The sequence below is a fragment of the Danio rerio genome, chromosome 6 (genome assembly GCF_049306965.1).
Source record: "Danio rerio strain Tuebingen ecotype United States chromosome 6, GRCz12tu, whole genome shotgun sequence".
Taxonomy (NCBI): Eukaryota; Metazoa; Chordata; class Actinopteri; order Cypriniformes; family Danionidae; genus Danio; species Danio rerio.
In genome coordinates this window covers 7,586,148-7,612,500 of record NC_133181.1, presented here as the reverse complement: position 1 = coordinate 7,612,500, position 26,353 = coordinate 7,586,148, and the positions used below count along the sequence as shown (strand labels likewise).

The window sequence follows — 26,353 nt, the reverse complement described above, 5'->3', positions numbered from 1 at the left end:
CAGAAATTGAAATACAGCCATTCAGAAGCACATGCACTCACTCATGAAATGAAAAGGTTTATAATCTAATTAATACATATTAAACCTCTTTAGCATTATTAAATGTAGATGCTGAATCACTGATATGTGTTTGCATTATTTCACAGTTCTTAAGTTCAGATTTTAAATGGTTTATTTTATTTTCTAAGATCTGAGCTGAACTATCTGCTGCTGCTTCCAGTAGTATGGCAATAAATGTCATGTAAAATGGCCATCAAACTCACATTATTAGTATTTAACAATGAATAAAGCACATGGATTTAGCCTACTTAAGGTGATCATTGACAGTGTATTCTGTTGTTCAGGTGCAAGAAATAGAAGCCGTTTCTAATATATAAATTTGAAGTGTTTGTTAGAACAAAAACTGCTTTTAATATGGAAAATATTTCTTCTATCGCATGCTGTTGCTTGTATTTAGAACAATATTTAAATCGGCCTTTAGGCTCAATCATTAGACTCCTTTTGGTCCTCAATCAGCTGCCATAAAAAAAAAAAAAATAAAAAATAATCAATATGTGGACCCTTTTGGATTTTCAGAAGCTATGAAAATTAAAAATATAAAAGAGGAAATACATTAGGACTATTATTATTGTTTACATCCCTCCAAATAGTCTATACAGTGTTTGTATAACCGCATCCTCTGTTGAAACGACGGTTGAGTTGCTCCCAGTGTTGTCGGCTCCCATGAGGTTTGTGCTCTGTGTGAAATAAATGAAAGCCGCTGTGCTATAAATACATGTCATGCCTCTGATTTAAAAGACCTTCAAGAATCTCACTGTCATACTCAACTAGCTGAAATATTAACTTCTGGGTAAGAAGTAATAGAGTAGCATTTATCTTTGTTACATGGCTTCAAGGGTTTTGGATCGCACATATGTAAGTATATACTGCCATCTCATGGCCAAAGCTTGTGTACCAACAATTTTGGCTTCCTAGTGGTTCCACTGAAATAGTACATTCATTCATTTTCTTGTCGGCTTAGTCCCTTTATTAATCCGGGGTCACCACAGCAGAATGAACCGCCAACTTATCCAACAAGTTTTTACGCAGCGGATGCCCTTCCAGCAGCAACCCTTCTCTGGGAAACATCCTCACACACATTCACACACACACACACTCATACATTACGGCCAATTTAGCCTACCCAATTCACCTGTACTGCATGTCTTTGGACTGTGGGGGAAACCAGAGCACCCGGAGGCAGGGAGAACCTGCAAACTCCAAGAGAAACACCAACTGAGCCGAGGTAGTTGCTCATAGCAAGAGGCGACAGCACTACCTACTGCGCCACTGCCTCGCATATAAATATACACATAGCCCTCGCTGTAGCTGACACGAACTTCTGTCGAGTGTCGAGTCCCATGAAGATACTCTAGATGGAAACTGTTGTTTTGAGTTTACTTTATGATTAACGCCTGCTGGTTCCCGCCTCTGAATGAGCGAGTTTTAGCTACTTCTACATTCAAGACTGTGTTCAGAAACAACACCCGCAAAGAAACTAGACACAGAGAAATATAAAAACCTACTGCCAGCTAGCGTTTCGGAAGTGTTATTGCAGAGCAACACAAACAGCATGCAGAAGTATAAATGCACGGATATGCAAAGGCATGCGCCGTGAGTGGGTCAGGCCAATCACTCAACGCAGAAGTATAAATCAGCCTTTACTCCTATTCATAAATCTTCTCCCATGGCCTCAAGGTATAGTGGCATCCACCGAACTTTCAGTAATGCCTGCAGAAGTTTCACACATTTTCACAGTTTTGTTGGGAAGCATGCAATCTCTGGTGCAATTTTATTCATTATTGATGTTAATGGCTTAATGAATAGGCTTATTCATTTGTCGCCGCCTACTGACGTAGAACTGTAACAAAATGCAAGATCATTCTTGTCTAATAAATGAAACGCCACACACCTTTATTTAGATAATATTGAGTGTATTTTAGAGCCAATATGATCACATATAGGCCCCAAAAAGTCCACTTACCTCCAGTCAGGAACCCAAATCCACAGGCGGGTAAATATGACGTCACCAGGAAACGATTTCAAAACAACAGCCTTTCTATCTGTAGCAACCACGCTGCTGTCTGCAGTGACCGTGCCTTTAACTGAACATCCCACAAAATGTCCGAGGGTAAACACACGCTGTGGTCTTCAGAGGAAATCAGCGTGCTGCTCGCGATATGGTCCTCCTCAGAGATCCAGGAGAAGCTGGAGAGGTCGAAGAAGAAGCAAATAGTGTACGACGAGATAAGCCAAGAAATGATGAACGGCGGCTTCAATCGCTCGTCCGAGCAAATCGTAAACAAGCTGAAAAAGCTTCGCAAGGAATATAGGGATCTGAAGATGAAACCAAGCAAACGCGGCCGTGGAGGGCACAACAAGAGAACATTCGACCACGGAGTTATGGAGTCGATTCTGGGAGACCGACCGTCCAGTCATTTCACCAGGGCCTTGAATTCGGCTACGGCCACTGTGGAAACAAACCCCGAGTCGCCCGTGTGCTCTGAGGATGAAATAGGTGAGTTCCCGCTATTTTTAGCCCACTTATCACATACACAATTTGTTTATGATCTTCGCATTTTATTGTTTTATATATAACAGGTGTACCTCAAATTTGTCCAACTAAATCCATAGTAACTAACTTAATCAGCAACTTCTCTGAATGAGAATATAAAGTAAACCATGTGAACGCTACCATGTTAACCATTTTGTCACTATATTTGTTTACCATGGTACTTCAAATATTCGGTTTGAAATTTCATGCAAGTATGACTTGAAAACAACATTAGCACTATTTATCCGACTGTAAACAATGTTGTATTTTGATAGTCATTTACGGTGGCTGCTTGCATGTTTTCACCATTTAGAATTTGCAAAGAATATTTTTGTGAAATTACATTATTAAGGAGAAAATCCAAAAGTGTGAATATAAAACCAACTTTACCTCAATCTGTTTTTTTACCCTGGTAACGCATACACAATTTGTGTAAGAGTTTTGCATTTTATTGTAATATAAAACAGGTGTACCTCAATATATTGTTCAACTAAAACCATAGTAACTAATCAGCAACTTCTCGGACCGATAAAATATAAAGTAAAAGATATGTACGCTATCAAGTTAGCCATTTTGTAACTGTATTTATACATTTTTGATAAGTAAAAAATGATAAATATGTACAAACACACACACACTATTATTGAGGCAAAGTCATTTTTCTATTTAAACATTCGTTAAGTGTCATCTTGTGACACGCTCGCTATATTGTTTACCATGGTAATTTGAAAATTTGGTCTGAAATCACATGCAAGTATGACTTGGAAAAAAAACAAACATCAGCACTATTTATTTGACTGTGAACAATGTTGTACTTGGATGGAAATCGGCTGCTAATATGATTTCACTATTTAGAATTTGCAAAGAATACTTTTCTGAAAATACATTAGGGACAAAGTACAAGTGTGTGAATATAAAACCAACTTTACCTCAATCTGTTTTTTTAACCCTGGTAACGCATACACATTTTGTGTAAGATTTTTGCATTTTATTGTTATATAAAACAGGTGTACCTCAATATTGTCCAACTAAAACCATAGTAAATAATCAGCAGGGCCAGACGGAATCTGTGGACGTTTTTTGCTATTTCTGCGGAGAATTTGTCAGATTCGTGAAGTGTTTTTATTATTATTATTATTATTTATTTTTTATTTTTTTTTAAATCACTTGACTCGCTAAGAAGAATACGTTTATTTTTTTTTTTACAGAAGAAATGCTATGTTAAATGTCATCTAATTAGTGCTTGTCAAATAACATGTCATTATTTACATCACTTTTACCACATCACAATACATCCCTGCAAGAATACCTATACAGTTAGCTAAAAATGTAAAAATTATTTTCTTTTATTTTTTTTGTAGGTAGTAAAGTACACGAGCACAAATCTGTACAACAATGGACTTCAAAAGAAACCAACACACTGCTCACCATATGGTCTTCCACCGAATTCCAGGAAAGATTAGAAAAGTCGAAAAGGCGGAAGAGAGTATATGAAGACATATGCCAGGAGATGGTAAATGCTGGATTTACCCGTACAACTGAGCAAATCGTTAACAAAATCAAAAAACTTAAAAAGGAGTTAAAGGACCAGAAGATTGAACCAGGTAAAAGCAGCATCCAACTGAACATTAAAACCGATGAGGATGACAACCATATGGACAATGACCTGGAAAACTTACCAGCCAATCAATTGTCTGAAGCGTTAAATTCAGCATCAGCCATGCTTGAGATAAAGGCCGAATCGCTTTCTTCTGCAGCTGATCTTGGTAAGGTTTTTTTTTTTTTTTCCTACACGTTTTCAATGTAAGCTGTCAAACTATTTCTTCACAATTTGGATGTTGCTAATTTTGTTGTAGCTGCATTCATATGTTTGGCAAGACTAGAATAGGCTGATTTATACTTCTGTGTCAAGCGCACGTATATAGCCAGGCTCGATCGCATACCCCTCACCATGGCCGACACTGGCGTTGCAACAATGCATAGCTCAAGCTCTGTGATTGGTCAGCTTGGTGGCGGTGACAGGTGTGGGCAGTGCTGAGAGTCAAGAGCCAGATGGAACAATGTTTTCAAGTGTCGAGTCTCCTGAAGGAGCTTCAGATGGAAACTTTAGTTTTGTGTTTACCTTATGATTAAAGTTATTGCACGTTCTCTGCTTCCCACCTCTGAATGAGCGAGTTTTAGCTACTTGTACATTAAAGTAGCATTCAGAAAAAAACTAACCACCCACACACAGAGGAACACAACCTACTTGCGCTGTGGGTCATGCTGATCACTTTACGCAGAAGTATAAATCAGCGTTTAGTCAATGCTTTACATGAAAGGTCTGAACGATATGACAAGTCTTTAATCGATCTTTAATCAATATATGTCACTATATAGTGTCATTTGTCTCCATTCAATTAATCAAGTTTATATTGACCACATGTAAATGACTATTACTTTCTTACATTTAAAAAAGAAAATCCACATGAACCAGAAGCTGCAACCTATATATATATATATATATATATATATATATATAATAAATAAATAAAAGCTATCAAATAAAATTATCAAAAAAAGAAATATCAAATAAATATGATTAAAGTATAAAACCCTTTCAAAAAGAAATTATAACAGGTGCAACATTAAAATAAAAATATTGCTAATAAAATTGCTTGTGAACATTGTACTTTCAAAATTCCAATTTTACAATGCTGTTATTCATGCTTCTGTCTGTGTCGCCGTAATGGCTTGCGTTTATAAATTCTGAAAATAAAGCATACAAAGCATAATGTGAAACGATAGACATTTTATTTTTTCCATACGATATTAAAGTCAACATTTTTAGCTCTCCTGTGATTTTATTTTTTCCTTCCTTTTTCTAATATTTCCCAAATTATGTTCCCAGATCTTCACTTTACATATAAAAACTATTTTAAGTTTTTATTTTTTTTTTTATTTCAATATTATTAGCTCCCTTAAGCAATATTTTTTTGATTGTCTACAGAAAAAAACACTTATACAATGATTAAATTGCACTTTAAGCGGAATACTAGCTTCTAGTAAAATATTATGTACTGTCATGGCCAAGATAAAATAAATTAATTATTAAAAATTAGTTTTTAAACTGTTATGTTTTGAAATGTTGAAAAAAAAATCTTTTTACGTTAAACAGAAATTTTGGGGAAAAAATATATAGGAAGGCTAATAATTCAAATGTATAATGTCATATTGCATAGCCCTAGTACATTTAGCTCTTTAATTAAATGTGCTGCTGTTATTATGTTGCTTGCAGATGATGAAGTGCTGAACCAACCTGAAACGTCCCTCAGTTCATCTCAGACGCTAATAAAAAAGTCTTTGGGATCAGGCAGAATAAGGAAGAACGATTCAAACCAGGAGCTGCTTGACTATTTACAGACTGCTGATGAACGGTTTATGGCGCACGCCAAAGAACTTAATACAGCCATTCTCAATAAAATGGACGAAGCTACCAATTCTATGCTTGGACTTTTGGGACGCATGGTGACTCTAATGGAGGCACAGCAGGAAAACAAGCCATAGACATGCACACTCAATTCATGTTTGCGCACAGAGTTAAAGCTAAACTGAAATTGATTCTGTGTATGTAACATTTTTAACGTGTTCCTCTGTTTTAAATGGTTATTTTGTATATTATAGAAGTCATGGAATTTCATAACTTGTTCTATCCCTGAAATTGCTTTTGTTTTTTCTTTACAACACCATCATCTTTGTTCATATGGAAGTAGTGTTGCAAACAAAATTTGTCTCCTACAAAAGTGGATTATTTTGGCATTCTGAGGTCTTGTCCACACTAACACTGATATTTTCATAACCTGACGTTTTTTGTATGTGGTTTTCTGTTTGTCTACACACAAATGCAGTATCAGGTTACTGAAACCAAAACCCGTTGAAAACTCTAGCCAGGGTGAAGATATTAAGAAACTTTGGTAACTGTGTGGTCATTTGGCCAGTGAACAATGTTGCAACAGCGTGTGCAACTTCTCAACTTTTGTTTGACAACAGGTTATGCAGCTCTTTGTACTTTTTCAGGAATCTGATTGGCCAACATGGCCTTATTCTTAGTGTTAAATCACCATTTGATGGTTTGGCATGTTCTTAACATGAGATTGGGCTGCTGTATGCAAGTTTTAGACTCTTCTAAAGCATAAAAATACCATGTGTTCTGCAGATATGTAAGGAGCATGTTAAGTGAACATATTTGTCTGAAAAACAATGCTATTGTCAGTTTACTTTAATTATTAGTCTTTGTTTTTGGTCTCTATAACCTGCCCACTGCCAATTTACCCAATTATATTACAGCACTCTGGATTGCCTTGGTGGAAAACACCATAGTCCATTTGTCTTGAAGGCCGCATCAGTGTATGTAGTTAACAATGCAGCCTCATTGGTGGTGAACAGCAGCAGCCTCTGAAATGAGGCGCAGATTCAGAGTTATGAAAGTCAATTGCAAATAATATATTACAACCACAAACATTAGCTGAGCAGCATATATTTTAATGGTGCCAAGACTCAAGAGACACGCAAATTTACTGTCTGACCAGATGACAGAAACATTTAAATACAGCTGTTCAGAAGAACAGAATAGTGCATTGCACTTCAGCAAAATGTTTCAGAATCTAATTAATACATACTAAACCTCTTTAACATTATTAAAAGTACATGCTGAGTGACTGATATTTGTTGGTTTGCACTGTCCCACAGTTCTAACATTCATCCTAGGTAAACTATCTGCTACTGTCTTCAATATGGCAATAAATGTCATGTAAAATGGCATTCACACTCGCATTGGTAGCATTTAACACTGAAAAATAAACACAATCAGTACCTGAGGTGATCCATGTCATAGTAATAAACGGCAATGTCATGGATCACCTCAGGTACTGATTGTGCTTTTTTCAGCCACGAGAAATAAAAAACATTTCTAAATTAAAAAATTGTGTTGCTCGCTTGGATGTAGCCATGTATCTGAATCTAAACAACCTGCGTTTGCCTGGCATTGTCAGAGAGGGGGCTGGGTAAAAAAAAAAAAAAAGTGTTTCGATTTTGAATTGCAATACCAAGTTAAACCACTGGGCGTCAATCTGACATACTGCACCTTTATATAAAAAGACAAGGGAAAAAACTTCAATAAAAATATCAGTGTACAAGTGGACTTCACCTCATACACAAAATATGGACACCCTGTGATTTGCTCCTATAAAAACATTTTATCTGCCAGGTGTGAAAGTAAAGCTTCTCTAGTGAATAAACCATTAATTGTTTTTAACAAACGTGCTTTTCTTTTTTGTTGCAAACTTTCTGTGATTAAAATAATAGTGAGAGCCTATTTTTGAACCCTTACATGTAAAATAGCATCTCTCGATAGAACACCATCAAACCTATCATGGTGTCAAACGCTTCAGTCCTATAGCATTTAGCAGTTCCAACCCTGCTTTAACAACACAAACCCGACTTACAATGCCATTTTTAATAATTTGAAGACGGTTGTAGCATGTCAGACTGTAAAATCTCAGTTGTTATGTCAGACTGAACAACAATCAAGACACAAGAAAACTCACCCGGAGTTTGACGTCGTTCATCGTTCAGCCACACTTTTACGATCCCATGTTCTGAAATGATACCTCACGGCAAACATAAACAAACTGTAACTAATTTTGCTCACAGAAAAAAACGGGTTGTCGTTCTGCATTTCCCCACGCTGATTTGAAGTTGAAGGCTTGATTGCCAATGATGTGCCAGCCCTGTTAATTATTAATGTGCTTCTCCTGAAATTAGCTAAAAAACTTCACTTAAGCTGCGGTCACACTGGGCTTTTCCTCCCATAGACTTCCATTCATACGCACACAAACGTGTCAGACCGGAAACGCAGTATCGTGCTTAGAGTTTCGCAGGTTGCTGCGGTTCAAAGTTGGTGAACTCTGACCTGCAAAATTGCATCACTTGACTGCGCGAGACCAATCGAGGGTCAAAACATGACCTCTCTGGACAGAAATTTAAAACATGGAGCAATCGCTCGCTTATTTAAATGTCTAATAAGCTTGTTTACTCCCACCCTTTTTCGCAGCGCCACATATCAGAATTTCGCACACACAAACTCTAGTGCAGGAGTGCTCAATCCTGTTCCTGGAGATCTACCTTCCTGCAGATTTCAGTTGCTACCCATATCAAACACACCTGCCTGTAATTATCAAGTGGTGTTCAGGTCCTAATTAATTGGTTCAGGTGTGTTTGATATGGGTAGCAACTGAAATCTGCAGGAAGGTAGATCTCCAGGAACAATATTGTGCACCCCTGCTCTAGTGTGACCGTAGCTTTACTGAGAGATTTCTGCTACTGTCTGGCCGTTCACTGCCTTTCTACACCTCCCTTTCTTCATGTGTTCAATACTTTCTGTTATTTCAGAGAGAAAGAAAGGTTTAACTCCTTTAAAACTCCTATGTCTTTTGTTGGGCAGAGGGAGACTAAGCAGTAAAACACAAGGCAGCTTGTTTTTGTTCTGCTTCTTTATAAGCTTCAGGATGTGTTGTCTGTAAGTGTTTATAATGGCTGCTTGTATTGTTGCCGTGTACAACTTTCCTATCACACATACTGCTTGCACAACGCTTTTTCAGCTAATGAGGCCCACAACACGCTACCTCTCTGCCATCGTGTCATTCCGTAATGCAGAAGTGTGTGACTTGCGTGTGCTGAATGTGTAAGTTATCTGAATGTGTATCTGAAGTTAGCTGAATGTGTAAGTTAACGCCGCAGATTGATTGGTGTAACGTCTTGTATACAAAGTGTCACTGACAATCCTGTACACAGCGCTAAAACATTTAGTAATGCAGAAATTATTAAAATATAGTAAAAATATCAACACTTAAAAAAAAAATATCGATACCAAATTAAAAGCTTCTGTGTATCTATATATCGATACACAGGAATCGATGTGCAAATCCCTAACGAGAGCCACGGAACCAAAAAAACTTGACATGTTCAATACATATTTTTCCTGCTGTATACTCCACACATCAATTATAAGAATATTCATAAAAAGATTCCACCAAGAATCCGAAAACCATAATAGCATTAAACTACTACTTGAATAATATCACTCTGTCTGATGAAGAAGTCTGATAATGCTTCTCGTACGTCCGTCCCCTCTGGTTGTCCATTCTCTATAAATTCCTGAACAGGGGGCTGCAAGTTCAGATGGTCAGTTGAATGGTCCTCTGAAAACTGGGTTCCTTTTTCCTCACAGATATTGTGTAGCACGCAGCAGGTCAAAGCCATCTTCTTCACCAGCTCCACTTTACAGTCATTTCTCCTGAAGAGACACTGCCATCGTGCCTTTAGCTTCTTGAAACTCAGATCCGAAACCGATCTGGCGCTACTCAACCTGGAGTTGAAGCTTTCCTGCTGCGGGGTCAGTCCACCAATATCGGGAAACGGCTTCATCAACCAGTTCTGCAAGGGATAAGCTGAATCTCCAATTAGGTAGTATCCAACATCACAACCGGAGATGTCTACTTTGTTGTGGTTCAGCAAGTCTCTTTCACTCAACAAACTCCATAAATAAGACTGTCGTAGGACCCTTGCATCACTTAGGTTTCCAGAAAAACCAACGCATAAATCCCAGAAGAGCCCGTTCCCGTCTACTACTGCTTGGAGTACCACCGAATGCCAGCCTTTTCGGTTAAGATAGCCACGAGGGTTTTTTTCAGGCGCTATTATTGGGATGTGGTGTGCATCAATTGAGCCAATACACTGTGGTACGTTCCAGCAATTCTCGAAGACGTCTGCCATCTCCTTCAGCTTTTCGGGACTTGGAAATTTCATGTGCACGGGCACAAGAATTTTAATGACGGCACTGCAGAAGTCCTGCACACAGTTGAACACAGTGCTCACACCAACCCCGAAAAGCTGACTGACATATCGATACTCGCTGCCAGTGGCGAGCTTGCAGAGCGCAATGGCAACTCGTTTCTTTACAGGTACGCTCAAGCGGAAATTGGTGTCTTTTCGTTCAAGCATATGTCTGAGGCGGCGGCATATGTACTCGAAAGACTCCCGCGAGACTCGGAAATTCTGGATGAACTCTTCTGGAGTGAATTCAGGCACAATGACGTCCCACCAGCGGTGCTCTCGCGGATGTGACCACACAGTTGCCGTCCGTCTTCTCATCAACACCAAGGCTATCTGTAAGGAAAACAAAGGTGTATGGATTTAATGTAATGGAAACATTCAGCTGTCTTTCTGTTGTGAGACAACAAACAAAGCCTCAAGTGTGTTGTACATATGTTATACTTAAGACTTTAAGTATTATGTTTCGAGTTAATTTACACACCCTCAGACCATACCTGTCATCTCTCCCGTTTTTCCTGGGATTCTCCCGTATTTTTTACTGTATTTTATGCGCCCGAAATTTTATCAATGCGACCTTAAAATATATTTGGAAGCATTTCTGCGAGTGCTTAAAATTGTTGTGTGCAACCAATTTTTACTGCAAAATGTTCACCACATGCGCGGATTCGGGAGTCATTCACGCAGAATGCATCTCTAAGCTCTTTATCTGCACTTGAAACGGGAAACGCAGCACTCAGGAATGGTTTAAAACAGTTGTCATGTCAACTTGCTGCAGTAAACAAAGCCAATCCGTAATGCTTGCCCCGCCTTCACGCTCTTCTTACTGGCCCCCTGCTCTAACACTGAACGCGAATGATTGGTTAATATCAGCTGTCAATCACTCAGACAGCGCCTTCTTGCTTGGGATGACAGAGAGAGCTACTACCACAAAAAACTAAAGCGCTGAAGATGAGAATGAAGATAACGCTGACAGATTTAGTTTTAGAAACCATGGCATCTAAAGTTATAAATAATGACTCATCTTACTAGTGACCATGTGCTGAATGTTAATCCACCATCTACACTTTTCCAAGAGTGGATAAAAGACTACCATTGGCTTCAAGTCTGCTATGAAAAGTCTGTGGGATGGAGTTTTCAGGTAACTGTTTGCCACATCTAGCACGAGAGCTTCTGTTTAATCCTTCATATAATCGCCAGATGCTGTCCGCCGTGCAAGGGGCAGCTATATGTCAAATTTAACACCACGTACACCATCACAAACAGGCTTACACTGAGTAAACTAATATCACTAACGTTACTAATGAAAAGACCGGTATTGCTATTAACATGACGTATGCATATAATAAGGTACAGTATATGTCAAAAGCACAGTTATACCGTTAACAGATTCATTCAAGCAGTGCGGTCAGGGCCGATGAGCGCTCCGTGTATGCTTTAGTCACTCAGTTATGTTTTAAAATGTATTTTCTTGTGAGAACGGGATTTTGTTGAGACATATTTTTCTTACGCTTGCATATATAGATTTGTTTTGCTTGTTAGTTTGATTACTGTTGAATTCAAATGCAATAAATATGTTTGTATAAAACGTGTAGCGTTGCTCATAATTGGTGGGTGCGACTAAATTTTGGCTGATGAGCCTAAATTTTTAAAGTTAGGAGCACCGGTGCTACCAAGCAAAAAGGTTAATTTCGAGCCCTGCTTGACCTTCTTTGCTTTTAGGAACTTTAATGTGGAGGCTAAAGTATGAGAAGGAGCGCTATCTTGCTGAAGAATTTGCCCTCTCCTGTGGTTTGTAATGTTATGGGCAGCACAAATGTCTTGATATCTCAGGCCGTTGATGCTGCCATCTACTCTGCAGATCTCTCGCACGTCCCCATACTGAATGTAACCCCAAACCATAATTTTTCCTTCACCAAACCTGACTGATTTCTCTGAGAATCTTGGGTCCATGTGGGTTCCAGTAGGTCTTCTTCAGTATTTGTTATGATTGGGATGCAATTCAACAAATGATTCATCTGAATAAATAAAAAATAAAAATTTACATTCTGCCACTTTTACAAATGATCAACTAGAAGTTATAATTTGTTGCTCTTACAACTGGGATCGACGATAAGACTTTTGTCAGGTAATGTATAGTTATGAACACAATAAGTTACTATTATTAAAACAAAGTTTTAAAAACGGAATCCAAACACAAAAACAATTATTATTACATTATTAATGCACAAAAATACATATTTTGACAAAGGAAAAGCCTTGTTTTTTTGTCTCTGTATTTAGCCTAGCTGAAGATTTGAAATATATTTTCACTTAGTCTTAGAATTAATGGAGGGTTTTTAATTCATTAATTTGCATATGTAAATAAGGTTTAATTAGCACACATTCAGAATTATGTGGATTTAACATCATTAAAGCCACAAATTCGTACAGAGACTATTTAATTCATTGGATTATTTTTGTATCATTCTTTTTAACCATCCTCTGGCCAAAACAGAATATATGACTAACACATGACTATTTTGTGATTTCCCGCTCCGTTTTTTGCATGTTATATATTTATTCGTATTTTAGCTTAACAGTCAAGAATCGCATTGTAAAATCCCCAGTGTTCCAGCACGTGTAGTTGAGAATCCTGCACGTTCATAATGCATATAATCAAATAAATGCTTACTTGTCGTCTTGTGCGTAGACGTTGTCTGTGACATTGTCTTTGAACTGCGTGAAGTCGTTGAATTAAATTACTTTGTATGTTAATATACGTTCTCAAAACGAGAAGGCAGACCTGCAAACAACGAGCGTAGTGCGCCATGTTTGTTTATGGGCGGTTACGTCGTCGCGTGTAAGATTACGTCATTGCCTTGCTCTCCCAAATCTGCTAACATTGATATAGGTATCACAAGAAAAGTGATGGATTCTTGGATTATTATGATAAATATTATCGAAATATCACGGATACATAAGTCCTTCTTTGCTTTTGCTGTATTTGTGTTATGTATGTATCTCTGGTTAAGTTTTTCCTTTACATTTTCTCTCTTTTGTTTCTCTTTTTATTTATTATTTTTATATGTTTATATTATTTAACATGATCTGTCATTATCATTGTTACTATCATTGTGTTTTTTGCGTAAAATTGGATTTTGTATGTTTGTTATTGAAGTCAATAATAAAAAAAAATAATAAATGAAGAAAAAAACATTGATATAGGTTTTCTCTTGGTGCTATTAATACTACCACTACTACTACTACTACTACTAATATATATTATATTTTACTATGTATAAAAGAATCTTTGTATAGCCCTAAAATATGTTTGGTTGGTAATAAGTGAGAAACTTTGATACTAGGTTAGATAGATCAAATAGCCTTCAAACGAATATATTGTATATAATAATGTAGGCTATAAAGGCTTGTTTTGTTTTTGGATAAAAAAAGAGTGGTTTCCTTTGGGGTCTGTTTTATATCTAAATGTTTTAGGTATGCTTACATACTTTCACATAATATATGGCACCTCCTTCATTTTACCACTAGAGGACAGCAACACGCCGTCTCTCATTTGAAACAAATTAGCCTACAAAATATATTGTAGTTTTCTTGTATTTGATGTAAAGCTAGGTCTGACCCAATATAACTATGGGATTAAATAAAAATAAACCTTGTAAGCACAAATTAAATTTGTACGAGTCATTGACAACTTTTTAAATAAAAGCTGTTACTTGGTTTATTGTTTGACAGTAGCATTTCTGCACTTTTGCTGTCCGTGATGTTCATGTTAAGTTTGTTATGAAGGAATGAACCTTGAGAAAAAGGTGTGGATGGTCACAGGTGACTATCATTACTGATAATTATCATCCGTCTGCACCTGCTGCCATGCACTCATTAAGTCTCTATATGCAAATGAGACTTTGTTTTGCTGCCCAGTAAAAGAAGTCCTCCGTGCTATTAGGATGATTTTAATTAGGTTAATGAACAACCAGCATGTCAAGACTGGTCGAAGAATGAGCAGCTTGCAACTTTTACCACGATGCAGGATAGGCTACGGTTTTTGCTTTGTAAAATTTAGCACTATCATCTATCTATCTATCTATCTATCTATCTGTCTGTCTGTCTGTCTGTCTGTCTGTCTGTCTGTCTGTCTGTCTGTCTGTCTGTCTGTCTGTCTGTCTGTCTGTCTGTCTGAAAGCGGAGTATGCACATTAAAGGTTGTATAATGATCAATATAAACAGAATGCAGCCCGCGGTTGTTACTAGAAGGGATACATCTGCGCCCGGAAGTTAACAAAAATTATTTACATTATTTATTTATTAAAATACCCCCGTCAACCTCAAACCTTGCCCTCACAGTAATGTAAAAACATATAATGTAATTATTACTTTAATAAATAAAATGAATAGTTCTTGTTATAATTATTGCTTTCACTTTACTTTGAGGGAGGGTTTAGGGGTTGGGGTAGACAATAAAATACAATGCAATGGGTACTTTAATAAATAATATATTTTTACAAATCTCATTATAGTTACTAATTTTAACGTCCAAACAAAAGTCAACACAGTATTGTAAAAATATAAATTATCATTGTACAGTGTCACAAAAATTATGCTATGGTGATGTGTGAGTATCTGCAGCTGTATCTCTTCTAGACATGAATAGACTCCGGCACAATATTAGTTAGAATTTGTGACACGGCATGACTTCAGAATAGGAAAATGATCTTACATTTTTTTGATGGGTTATTTTCACAATTTATTATGGAAAAGCACTCAAAATAAGACAAATAAACTCATGTATGGGACTCTGGACCTTTGTCCAGGGGTGGGTCTTTCAAACAGCCCAAACCCACTTTGGCTACTGGCCTGTACTAGTATTTTGAAAAATACTAGTAAAATATTATTTACTGTTTTCATAGTAAAGATAAAAGAAACCAGTTCTGAGAAATGAGTTATTAAAACTATTATGTTTAGAAATGTGTTAAAATCTTCTATCCGTTACAGAAATTGGGAAATAAATATACAGGAGGGCTAATAATTAAGGAAGGAAAAATTCCGACTTCAACTGTATATACATATTCGTCTATGCAAAAAAAAATTGTAAACACAAGACACTAGATGGCAGTTTTGATGTGTGTGTGTGCAGAGGAGAGAGAGTGCGCAAGCAAGTGTCCTGGCAGAGAAGGGTCTCGTCTTGAAGGTTTGTACCCGGAGACTCTGCAGCCTTTAGAAACATGTGGAAGCAATTCCTTTGTTTTCCAGCCAGAGTGAACGAACGGGCAGAGAGAGCAGACTGGACTGCTGCATGTCAAGAGGCCTTAGGATCAGGTTACTGTGACAACCCTGACATGAAGAGTGTGTGCGTGTGTGTGTGTGTGTGTGTGTGTGTGTGTGTGTGTGTGTGTGTGTGTGTGTGTGTGTGTGTGTGTGTGTGTGTGTGTGTGTGTGTGTGTGTGTGTGTGTGTGAGCGCTGCTGGGTAAGTGGTTCGGCTCAGGGAAAACTGATCCCCTCTGGTAGATTCTGGTCCTTTTCAGAGTTGGTGATCTGTTTGTGTGAAGTCAGGCCAAAGAGGCAGAGTCACTGCGAGAGGACAAACCTTTCACCCTTTCCTCTGCTGCTCTCATCCATCACGCCTTTTTGACTCTGCCGACTTACAGAAGAATGAAATCATCAAAAAGGCAAATGTCCACTGTATATTTGTGATGTGACAGTGGGAATAATAGGAAATATAAGACGATGAAACTGGCTGGTCTTCTGAAATTGAAAGTTAATGGAGCCCAGGGTGGATTTAGTATTACTTTGTTGTTGTTTTTATTTTCTTCAATATACTTTTGTGCTTATTTCAACATTTTTAGTAATTTTGACATTGTCAGTTTTTTGTTTTATCTTATATTTTTACTTTATAGTAATGTACACAGCATATTATTGGATATATATTAGTGTGGGGTGGCATGGTGGCTCAGTGGTTAGCATTGTCACCTCACAGCAAGAAGGTTGCTGTGTATCGAGTCCCGGCTGGATCAGTTGGCATTTCTATGTGGAGTCTGCATGTTCTCCCCGTGTTGGCATGGGTTTCCTCCGGGTGGTTCGGTTTTCCCCACAGTCCAACACATCCAACATCAGTCCAAACATATCTTTACCCAGCAGTATTATATACATATTTATTTAATTATTTAATTTATTTGAATTCTTTTGCAGTTCCTAAATTAAAAGAAATATTTCTCCCAAAATCTGAAGTAAAATTTACAGCTATGGAAAAAAATAGACTGCTTTAATGATAATTTCCTCAGATTTAAAATTCGCTAAATTTAGATTTGGAAATACAGTTGGTCAGAATGCCAAATGTCTTAGTTATTACTGAAAATCATGGTTTTTCAGTATTCAATATTATTATTTGTTATAGAAATCACTGGTATTGTGTTATCAAAATAAATGTCATGAATATAAACAATAAATGTCTGAATATATATATATATATATATATATATATATATATATATATATATATATATATATATATATATATATGGTGCAAAAAAGAGTTTTTAAAATTGTTGCAAATTTATTACAAATAAAAAACATGAAACATCACATGAACATCAGTATTCACAGCCTTTGCTCAATACTTTGTTGATGCACCTTTGGCAGTAATTACAGCCTCAAGTTTTATTTTAATCTGATGAAACAAGCTTGGCTCACCTGTCTTTGGGAATTTTTGTCTATTCTTCTTTGCAGTACTTCTCAAGCTCTATCAGGTTGGATGGGAAGCGACTGAGTACAGCCATTTTCAGATCTCTCCAGAGATGTGCAATGGGATTTAGGTCTGGGCTCTGGCTGGGCCACTCAAAGACATTCACCTAGTTGTTGTGAAGCCACTCCATTGATATTTTGGTGTTGTGTTTTGGGTCATTGTCCTGCTGGAAGATGAACCGTCGCCCCAGTCTAAGGTCAAGAGCACTCTGAAGCAGGTTTTTATTCAGGATGTCTCTGTACATTGCTGCATTCATCTTTCCCTCTATCCTGACTAGTCTTCCAGTTCCTGCTGCTGAAAAACATCCCCACAGCATGATGCTGCCAGCACCATGCTTCACTGTAGGGATGGTATTAGCCTTGTGATGAGCGATGCTTGGTTTTCTCCAAACGTAATGCCTGGCATTTACTCCAAACAGTTCAATTTTAGTCTCATCAGACCAGAGAGTTTAGTTTCTTATGGTCTGAGAGTTCTCCAGATGCCTTTAGGCAATTGCAGGCGTGGAGTGACTTCCATCTGGCCACTCTACCATACAGGGCAGATTGGTGGATTGCTGCACAGATGGTTGTCCTTCTGTACGGTTTTCCTCTCTTCACAGAAGAATGCTGGAGCTCAGACAGAGTGACCATCGGGTTATTGATCACCTACCTGACTAAGGCCCTTCTGCCCCAATCACTCAGCTTAGATGGTCGGCCAGCTCTAGGAAGAGCAGCAGAGCAGCAGAAATTTTTCTGTAACCTTCCCCAGCCTTGTGCCTCGAGACAATCCTGTCTTTGAGGTCTACAGACAATTCCTTTGTCTTCATGCTTGGTTTGTGCTTTGACATGCACTGTCAACCCTGGGACCTTATATAGACAGGTGGAGCCTTTTCAAATCATGTCCAATCAACTGAATTGACAGGTGAATTCCAGTTAAGCTGCTAAAACATCTCAAGAATGATCAGTGGAAACAGAATGTACCTGAGCTCAATTTAGAGCTTCACGGCAAAGGCTGTGAATACTGATGTACATGTGATTTTTCAGGTTTTTATTTTTAATAAATTTGCAACAATTTCAAAAACTCTTTTTTTCACAAAGTCATCATGGGCTATTGTGTGGAGAATTTTGAGGATGAATTTAATCCATTTTGGAATAAAGCTATTCCATAAAAAAAAATGTGGGAAAAAGTGAAGCACTATGAAGACTTTCCAGATGCACTGTACTTATATATTAAATTAACAAAAACACCATTAATCCATTATAAAAGTTACTTATATGACCTGTTTGCTATTTTTAAAGTCTTCATTCTGTGAGACTTTATCATTTATTTAGAATTGATGTTACTTGATTTCATCATGTACTGAAAAACACCAAATTTCAAGCAAAAGCTGCAGTTAATCTGAAAGATTATCATAGAATAATGACTTATTGGTTATGATGTAAAAATGAATGCTTTAATATGGAATACATTGGCTGAATCATGATGTGTTTATGATACGTTTACGTCATTTAGTAACTCTACAGGTCTGGTTTTCTTTTCGTTATATGTAAAACAGCAGCTATTCCTCAACATTTCTCCAGTTTAAACACAGCATTTGGGTCTTAGCTCATAACAGGTTATAACTTTTAGTTTAGTTCTTCCTAAAGGCTGATAGTATGAATTTCCTCAAGTGGACTAATACAGTGCAGCCTCTGTTATTAATGCAATAATTATGCATCAGGGTGTAGAGCTGAGGGAATTTGCGTAAGATTAATGAAGGTCACTACTATTCCCAGATGTTTTCTCGTAATTAAAGCTTTGTTTATCACGAAACCCAGCCGCATAAAGAGCAAAATATGCATGGTAATTATTCATAATGCTTACTAATTCAAGTGTAGCCACCTCGGTTTGCACCTAATTAATCATGCTAATGTCTTGAATAAATCTGCATAATTACTCGTGGTCACCTGTTGCAATTGGTGACCGCCACAAAGTTCACGCGTGTCAGTGATATTAAAGTGACGGTTTGAATATTCATAGATTAATGAACGTCGTGTTGTTGAATGCAACCTGTCCTGATGCTCTGAGCGTCCACAAAGACAGCACTCGGTCAATTTCCCTGGGTGGTTGCACTTAAGATTATGATGCCGTTGGAATAATATATGCATATGAACATGCACATTAACATTTAGCTGAAAGATGCTAATCCGTAGAGATTCAATGAAAACAACAACATTGTTATACAGTAGATCTTGTATTTTTAGTTGCCTGCTTCATGGTATGGTGCTGTACTGTACCAAAGTAGACATGAATGGATAAAATCACCTTAATAGAGATGTACACTGCAAAAATTCCTTTCTAATATGTTTTGATATTAATCCAAATGTCTAAAACATCTGAAATTAAGAAGCTTTTTGTAGAGAAAAAAAATCTGTCTTGTTTTCAGAAATATTAGGTCAAAATTAGGTGAGTTTTTCCTTAAATCCAGCAAAATAATCGTATTTAAAAGTGAAAACAGATTAATATTAACCAGTTAATACTGGTAATCCAGTACCTGGATTTTGCCTACCCAAATTTAAAAGCTTCTTAAATCCACATGCAGAGGTGTAAATGCAAGAAATTTGGTATCATTTTAAAGAAAACCCTTTGAATTTTCATAAAACACTATTGAAAGTGTTTAAAATAACAGTATATGTTACAATAAACACCTAAAAAAGAGGTGCTTTTTGTATTTCTTTTTATAAACTCAAATTTGAAAGTGTACCTTTTAAGTTCTGTGTGGTCTAGCTTGTTGTAAATAGTTTTGGTGGTTCCTGCACATATCTTTAATCATAGGAAAAAAGAAAATCTATGCAAAAGTTATTGTATTCCAACTGATGAGAGGTGCTATACAAGCCACATGGACCGATCATTGTTTTCATATTTCAATTTCAGTATTCTTTTGTTTGATCAAACATAATTCACTGTGTTTGGACCACATCAGACATATAAAAGGATTAATTATGCACATCACCTTAAACACAGAGGAGAAATGGCCCTGAAGCACACAGTATAAGGTAAGAGATGACAGCTGTCGAGGGCTGCTTACTGATCATAAATGTATTGTTTTCACTTCTGCGCCATGCATGGAAACACCGCGATTCATTCGGCAACTGTTTGATATGTGAATATAATTCAGTAAAAGGAATGCTACAGCCGTATGAGCACCAGCAAATGCTTTCATTTGAGCTATAACTTGTACATGTGTCTTATGAAAAATATAAAAATGTACCAATGTAAAATACCCAACTCGGGTATCCAAAATACTGTGTATTTAAGTGTAAATAACTTTTGTACAGTAGAAAAAAACTAAAGTGATGCATATGTGCGTAAAATATAGAATTTACACATTCAAACGAAACAACTTGAGGGGATCTGGTGCAATGCTAGCCCTTTAAATCTTAAACAGAGTTTAACTGGTTAAGAGGAAAAACTTGCTTAATTTGGACGTATTATTTCATTATTATTATTATTATTACTGGAGTGGTTTGCAAAGCTCTCGGTTTACCAGTCAATTTACCTTCCTACTCTCACCTATGATCATGAGCTTCGAGTCATGACCGCTAGGACAAAATCTCAGATACAAGCAGCCGAAACGAGTTTCCTTCGCAGGGTGGACATGAATGGATAAAATCCCCTTAATAGACATGTACACTGCAAAAATTCCTTTCTAATATGCTTTAATTATAGTCCAAATGTCTAAAAAATCTGAAGTTAAGAAGCTTTTTGTAGAGAAATAAAAAATATTGTCTTGTTTTCAGAAATATTAGATCAAAATTAGGTGAGTTTTTCCTTAAATCCAGCAAAATAATCGTATTTCAAAGTGAAAACAGATTAATATTAAGAGAAAAAAGGTTAATTTGGACGTATTATTTCATTATTATTATTATTTATCTATTATTATGCTGCGTTCACCCCTGATGCAGCATGCGCGTCAAGCGCGAGTGATTTACGTGTTAAGCTAATGCAAACGCGCGAATAGACATCCTGCGGCGCGATACGCATGAATGACGCAAATTGCGCGAATGGCGCGGGGTGAATTGAGCGGTTTGTGCGTTGGATGCGCTTAACAAGCTTTTCGCGCTAATCTCTCGATTTTGAAAATCTGAACTTCAGCGTACATTCACGCCGCGTTAACCAATCAGAAGCTTGCTCTTGTGGGGGCGTGATTGTGACATAGAACCTGTTGTCGGTGTTCCGAGGGAAATCCTCCAGCCTTCACCGACAACAGTTCATCAAACTGGGCTTGGCTCAGTCAGAAGCACCGCTGAAAGCCTCCGTCATCCAGGTTAAGTTTCTGGAGGAGTTTATGAGCTCACAGAGCTGGATGCACCTCTGAAAAAATGTAGTGGACTCAGACACGACCCTAAACGTATCGACGCTGTTTTTCAGTTTTCATAAAGCACATAAACACTGTTATTTTCTTCATAAAATCCATGATAGCCATTTAGCTATGAAGCTAGAGTCTTCAGGCAGACAGAAGCCCTGCCCATCACGCGAATCTGCGTCTGTTCTGATGTGAATTTGACACGCGAATGAAGCGGTGTTTGACGCGCGTATGAAGTGAGTAAACTCAAATGTTCACGCGGCTATTTACGCGTAAATAGAGCGATTTATCCGCGCGTTCCGCGTCTGGTGTGAACACAGCATTACTGGGGCGGTGTGCCGCAGAGTGTGACGCGGCTGCACCTCCATGTTCGAGGCCATTGTGCTCCACCAGAAAAAGGTAGTTTGCCATCTCCAGGTTGGAGGAAAGTCCTTACCCTAGGTGAAGGAGTTTAAGTATCTTGGGGTTTTGTTCATGAGTGAGGGAAGGTTGGTTCATGAGATTGACAGGCGGATTGGTGCAGCTACAGCAGTAATGCAGTCAATGTACCGGTCCGTTGTGGTAAAAAAGGAGCTGAGCCGAAAGGTCAATCTACCTTCCTACTCTCACCATGATCATGAGCTTTGGGTCATGACTGATAGGACAAGATCTCGGATACAATCAGCCGAAATGAGTTTCCTTTGCAGGGTGGCAGGGCGCACCCTTATGGATAGGGTGAGGAGCTCTGTCATCCAGCATGAGCTCAGAGTAGAGCCGCTGCTCCTCCACATTGAGAAAAGTCAGCTGAGGTGGCTCGGGCAGCTGTTTCCAATGCCTCCTGGACGCCTTCCTTTGAAGGTGTTCCAGACATGTCCCTCTGGGAAGAGGCCTTGGGGAGGACGCATGACATGCTGGAGGGACTATGTCTCTCAGCTGGCCTGGGAACGCTTTGGGATTCTACCGGAGGAGCTGGAGGAAGTGTCTGGGGAGAGGGAAGTCTAGGGGTTCTCTCTTAAGACTGCTGCCTCCGTGACCCGGCCCCGGAAAAGCAGATGAAAATGGAATGAGATTTTTTGAAAGTAAAATGACTAGATGACTAGAAAATGACTAGATGACATGGCAAGAAACAAGACAAATTGGGTGTTTTATTCATTCATTTATTCATTTTCTTTTTGGCTTGGTCCCTTTATTAATCCGGGGTCGCTACAGCGGAATGAACTGCCAACTTATCCAGCACGTTTTTACGCAATGGATGCTCTTCCAGCCGCAACCCATCTCTGGGAAACATTCACACACACTCATTCACACTCATACACTCCGGACAATTTAGCCAACCCAATTCACCTGTACTTTGGATTGTGGGGGAAACCGGAGCACCTGGAGGAAACCCACACGAACGCAGGGAGATCATGCAAACTCCACACAGAAATGCCAACTGACCCAGCCGAGGCTCGAACCAGCAACCTTCTTGCTGTGAGACGACAGCACTACCACTGCGTCTTCCAAATAGGGAGTTCTAGTGTTTTATTTGTTTTGTTTTCACATTTTCAATATTTATTGCATCAACATTATTATTGCATTCCAACGTCGTGAACAAAATCTTTGCTTTTTGTAGTGTGAAACAGGCCATAAAGATACTTAAATTAAAATAATACTCTATTACTGTTTGTTTGAGTTTCTATTCGATGACACTAGCAATTGAAAATAAATGAATATTCAAAATAAATCTAATAATTACGTTCAGCACGATTCTGTATGAATATTTGAACCATTCTTTTACATGAAGAATACACAAACAAAGCATTATTCATTCATTCATTCATTCATTTTTTTTTGTCGGCTTAGTCCCTTTATTAATCCGGGGTCGCCACAGCGGAATGAACCGCAAGTTTTTACGCAGCAGATGCCCTTCCATCCGCAACCCATCTCTGGGAAACGTCCACACACACACACTCATACACTACAGACAATTTAGCCTACCCAATACACCTGTACCACATGTCTTTGGACTGTGGGGGAAACCAGAGCACCTGGAGGAAACCCACGCGAAGGCAGGGAGAACATGCAAACTCCACACAGAAACGCCAACTGAGCCGAGGTTCGAACCAGCGACCCAGCAACCTTCTTGCTGTGAGGCGATAGCACTACCTACTGTGCCACTGCCTCGCCCACAGCATTATATGAAGACAAAAATGGCATATAAGGTGAATTATACCTGAAATACAGTATGTGACTCTTTTAACATCCTTTGGAGGTGTCCATGTTGCTGAGCAATGTATGTGAAACAATGAAAAGACTCGTGCAGCCGCCTTTGCTTCTCTCCTGATCTTGAAAATATGATTGGCAGAATCATCGAAATGCTGGATTAAGATCGTCTAGAGGGTCGAATGAGATCGCGATCTTTTTTCGATTAATTGTGCAGCTCAGTGTACATTAAACTTTGCATGTCTTACGACACCTTGCTGCAAATTTAGTTTCCCTAAATGGGATAATAAAGTTAAGTCTGACATACGGTGTAAGCCACTGGACAAACTGGTGACAGCGGAAAAGCCGTCCACATGGAGGTAAGCGGTCCAGGCCCGTGCAGAGACAGTCCAAAGGGCATGTGCAGGGGGGGGGGGGGGGGAGAGGCTGGGGCGTACTGAAGAGCCGTGTCGTCGCATGCGTTCTGATCAGCTGTGTTGTCGCGCGTGTACTCATCAGCTGTGTTGTCGCCGCGCATACTCAAGAGCGGTGTTGTCGTGCGCCTACTGAAGGGAGGGACCGAGGGTGTGCCGCGTCGCGGGGGCACTTTTGATCATTTTGGAAGGGCACTTTCTATCCAAGACTAAAAAGGGCATGTGCACTGCACAGGTTGAGCCCTATGTGTGCACGTGCCTGAAGCGGTCAGCTAATAAGCGTGAAAAGGAACTGCGCCATGCCGTCCCATGGCATTCATTTTAAAGATGAAATGCAGTCATATGTACTTCTGGCTACATAATTCTCTACATAAATCTCCAGGAATGTATATAGGGGTGTGTTTTCAGAATGAGCCTGTGTTGGTAAATCTTTCTTTTTAGGTGTACTATCCCTTTAAGAGTATGGTTATGTACTCCAGGGTCACAAATGGGTAACAAATAGGGTTTTGCAAACAACCAGACAATGTGGCTTCAGTCTTCTGAATTTTTAAAGCCGTAGCTTAAAAGACATTGTTAATTCCTTACCCGATGTCTTTTGACCCGTGATCTCAACACGTACCACAACATCAAAATGCTTTTGTCCAAACCTGTAAACTTGTTCCATATATTCATTATTGATCATCAAAGTCATCTACATGTGGCTTTCAGTCCATCATCTTTTCAGCGGGGGAGAAAAAAAAGCCTGCATTTGTCATGCCAGAAATGAATTATGAATAAAGGCAGAGGTCTTCACGGACAGCGGAGTATCATCATGCAAAAAAAAGGGAAGAACGTAAAATGCAGTCCATCTTATTTTCGATTATGACCTGCTTTTGAAAAGGATGAAATCATTTCCTACAGGAGGACAGGCAGAATCCTGATCGCACATAATTACGTCAAACACATCCGCGGTCTTGATCCCTCTCCAGATGAAAAGGGGAGTTTTCGGAGTGGAGGGCATGGGGAAAATGATGGAGGGCTGGATGGTTAAAAAAGGAGAGAAGATGAAAAGTGTTTTTTGAAGTGGCTTTCTGCATTAGCCTCCTCTCCCTGAACCCTCCGGTTCAAGCCATTCTACCTTGACCAGCGCTAACCTCTCGACGCAAAAACATACACATGTACACACTCCGTCCCACGCTATTCACAAGACTGGATACAGGGATTTGAACACCGAGGCTGGCGTTCGCAGTGGATTACTTGCTTGTTTCTTTGATTTCAAAATGCTTCTTGATTGTTTATGTTTGTTTGAATGCTTTTCTACTCTTCTCTTTAATTGACTGGACTTTAATTAACTAGCAAATATTAAAGTTGGCATGAAATCAAAGTATATATTCACATTTGTTAAATGTATATATCAGTGCTGTTGTTATTAACAACGTATTTGTGCACTTCATTATTTTTGAATAAATTCATAGCCCTCATAATGTTTTATAAAATACTGCAACATTTCATCCACCCTTGAAACGCCTTTTTTCACTTCTGGTCACATGGGTTGCCTTTAGGGCGGGGCTATTAGGGCGTGTCTCTTTTCTGCTCTGCCTTCATCCATTTGTCAGTCTTCCTTAATTTTGTTAGCATCACACTTCCAGGGGTCTAATCAGATCTCAAATGACAATATCATGCACAATCCTTTGTTTTTTTTTTTCTCATTGACCACTTTAATTGAATTTACACACAAAAAATGGTGACATGGAAAAAAAAAGGGAAAACTTCATTACTTTTCCCCCCATTTTAAAATGACTTTTCTTCACTTCTGGTCACATGGGATGCCTTTAGGGCGGGGCTATTAGGGTGAGTCTCATTTTTGCTCTGCCTTCATCCATTCATCAATCTTCCTTTATTTTGGTAGCATCACAATTTTTATGGTCTAATTGGATACCAAAGGACAAAATCATGCACTGTCTTTTGTTCTTATTTTTTTTCTCATTGACCATTTTAATTTTTAATTGTACAGTTGAAGTCAGAATTATTAGTCAATATATATATATATTTTTTAAATAATAGTAATGAAGTTTGCCCTATGCTTGCAGTTTTTAAAGAAACTTTTTTGGTGCGTCAATCTTGTCAATGCTATTATTCAAAAAGGTAATGATTCGCACTCATCAAGCAATTTCTTCATACTGTTTTTATTTTATTTTTTTACATTCTTTAGGTGATTTAAAAACACAAACGTTTCGGCACAATGCCTTCA

At 38.3% G+C, this 26,353-nt stretch overlaps 2 protein-coding genes and 1 long non-coding RNA gene across 5 annotated transcripts in view; 1 reads left to right on the top strand and 2 right to left on the bottom strand.

Moving 5' to 3' along the window:
• Positions 1 to 2,531, bottom strand: part of LOC141386175 (uncharacterized) — a 70,914-nt gene extending 68,383 nt beyond the window's left edge. The window contains exon 1 of the long non-coding RNA XR_012407623.1: positions 2,024 to 2,531. This is a non-coding gene — a long non-coding RNA (uncharacterized lncRNA). The remainder of the gene's footprint in view (positions 1 to 2,023) is intronic.
• si:dkey-261j15.2 lies at positions 2,075 to 7,890 on the top strand. Of its 2 annotated transcripts, XR_012407460.1 has the most exons (4): positions 2,084 to 2,557; positions 3,955 to 4,359; positions 5,871 to 7,339; positions 7,498 to 7,890. XR_012407460.1 is itself a non-coding variant. In NM_001326584.1 (3 exons), the coding sequence occupies exons 1-3, from the start codon at positions 2,161 to 2,163 to the stop codon at positions 6,137 to 6,139; spliced, it is 1,071 nt and encodes a 356-aa protein (NP_001313513.1). In that variant the 5' UTR covers positions 2,075 to 2,160; the 3' UTR covers positions 6,140 to 6,436. The 2 variants fall into 2 exon arrangements, 1 of the variants encoding a protein (NP_001313513.1); NM_001326584.1 differs by lacking the exon at positions 7,498 to 7,890 and having other exon boundaries at positions 2,075 to 2,557; positions 5,871 to 6,436.
• Positions 7,891 to 9,108: 1,218 nt separating this feature from the next.
• zgc:113227 lies at positions 9,109 to 13,325 on the bottom strand. 2 transcript variants are annotated; one of them, XM_068221719.1, is made up of 3 exons: positions 13,137 to 13,284; positions 12,384 to 12,480; positions 9,109 to 10,798 (listed from the first exon to the last, which is right to left on the bottom strand). In XM_068221719.1, the coding sequence occupies exon 3, from the start codon at positions 10,781 to 10,783 to the stop codon at positions 9,689 to 9,691; it is 1,095 nt and encodes a 364-aa protein (XP_068077820.1). In that variant the 5' UTR covers positions 10,784 to 10,798; positions 12,384 to 12,480; positions 13,137 to 13,284; the 3' UTR covers positions 9,109 to 9,688.
• Positions 13,326 to 26,353: the final 13,028 nt, after the last annotated feature.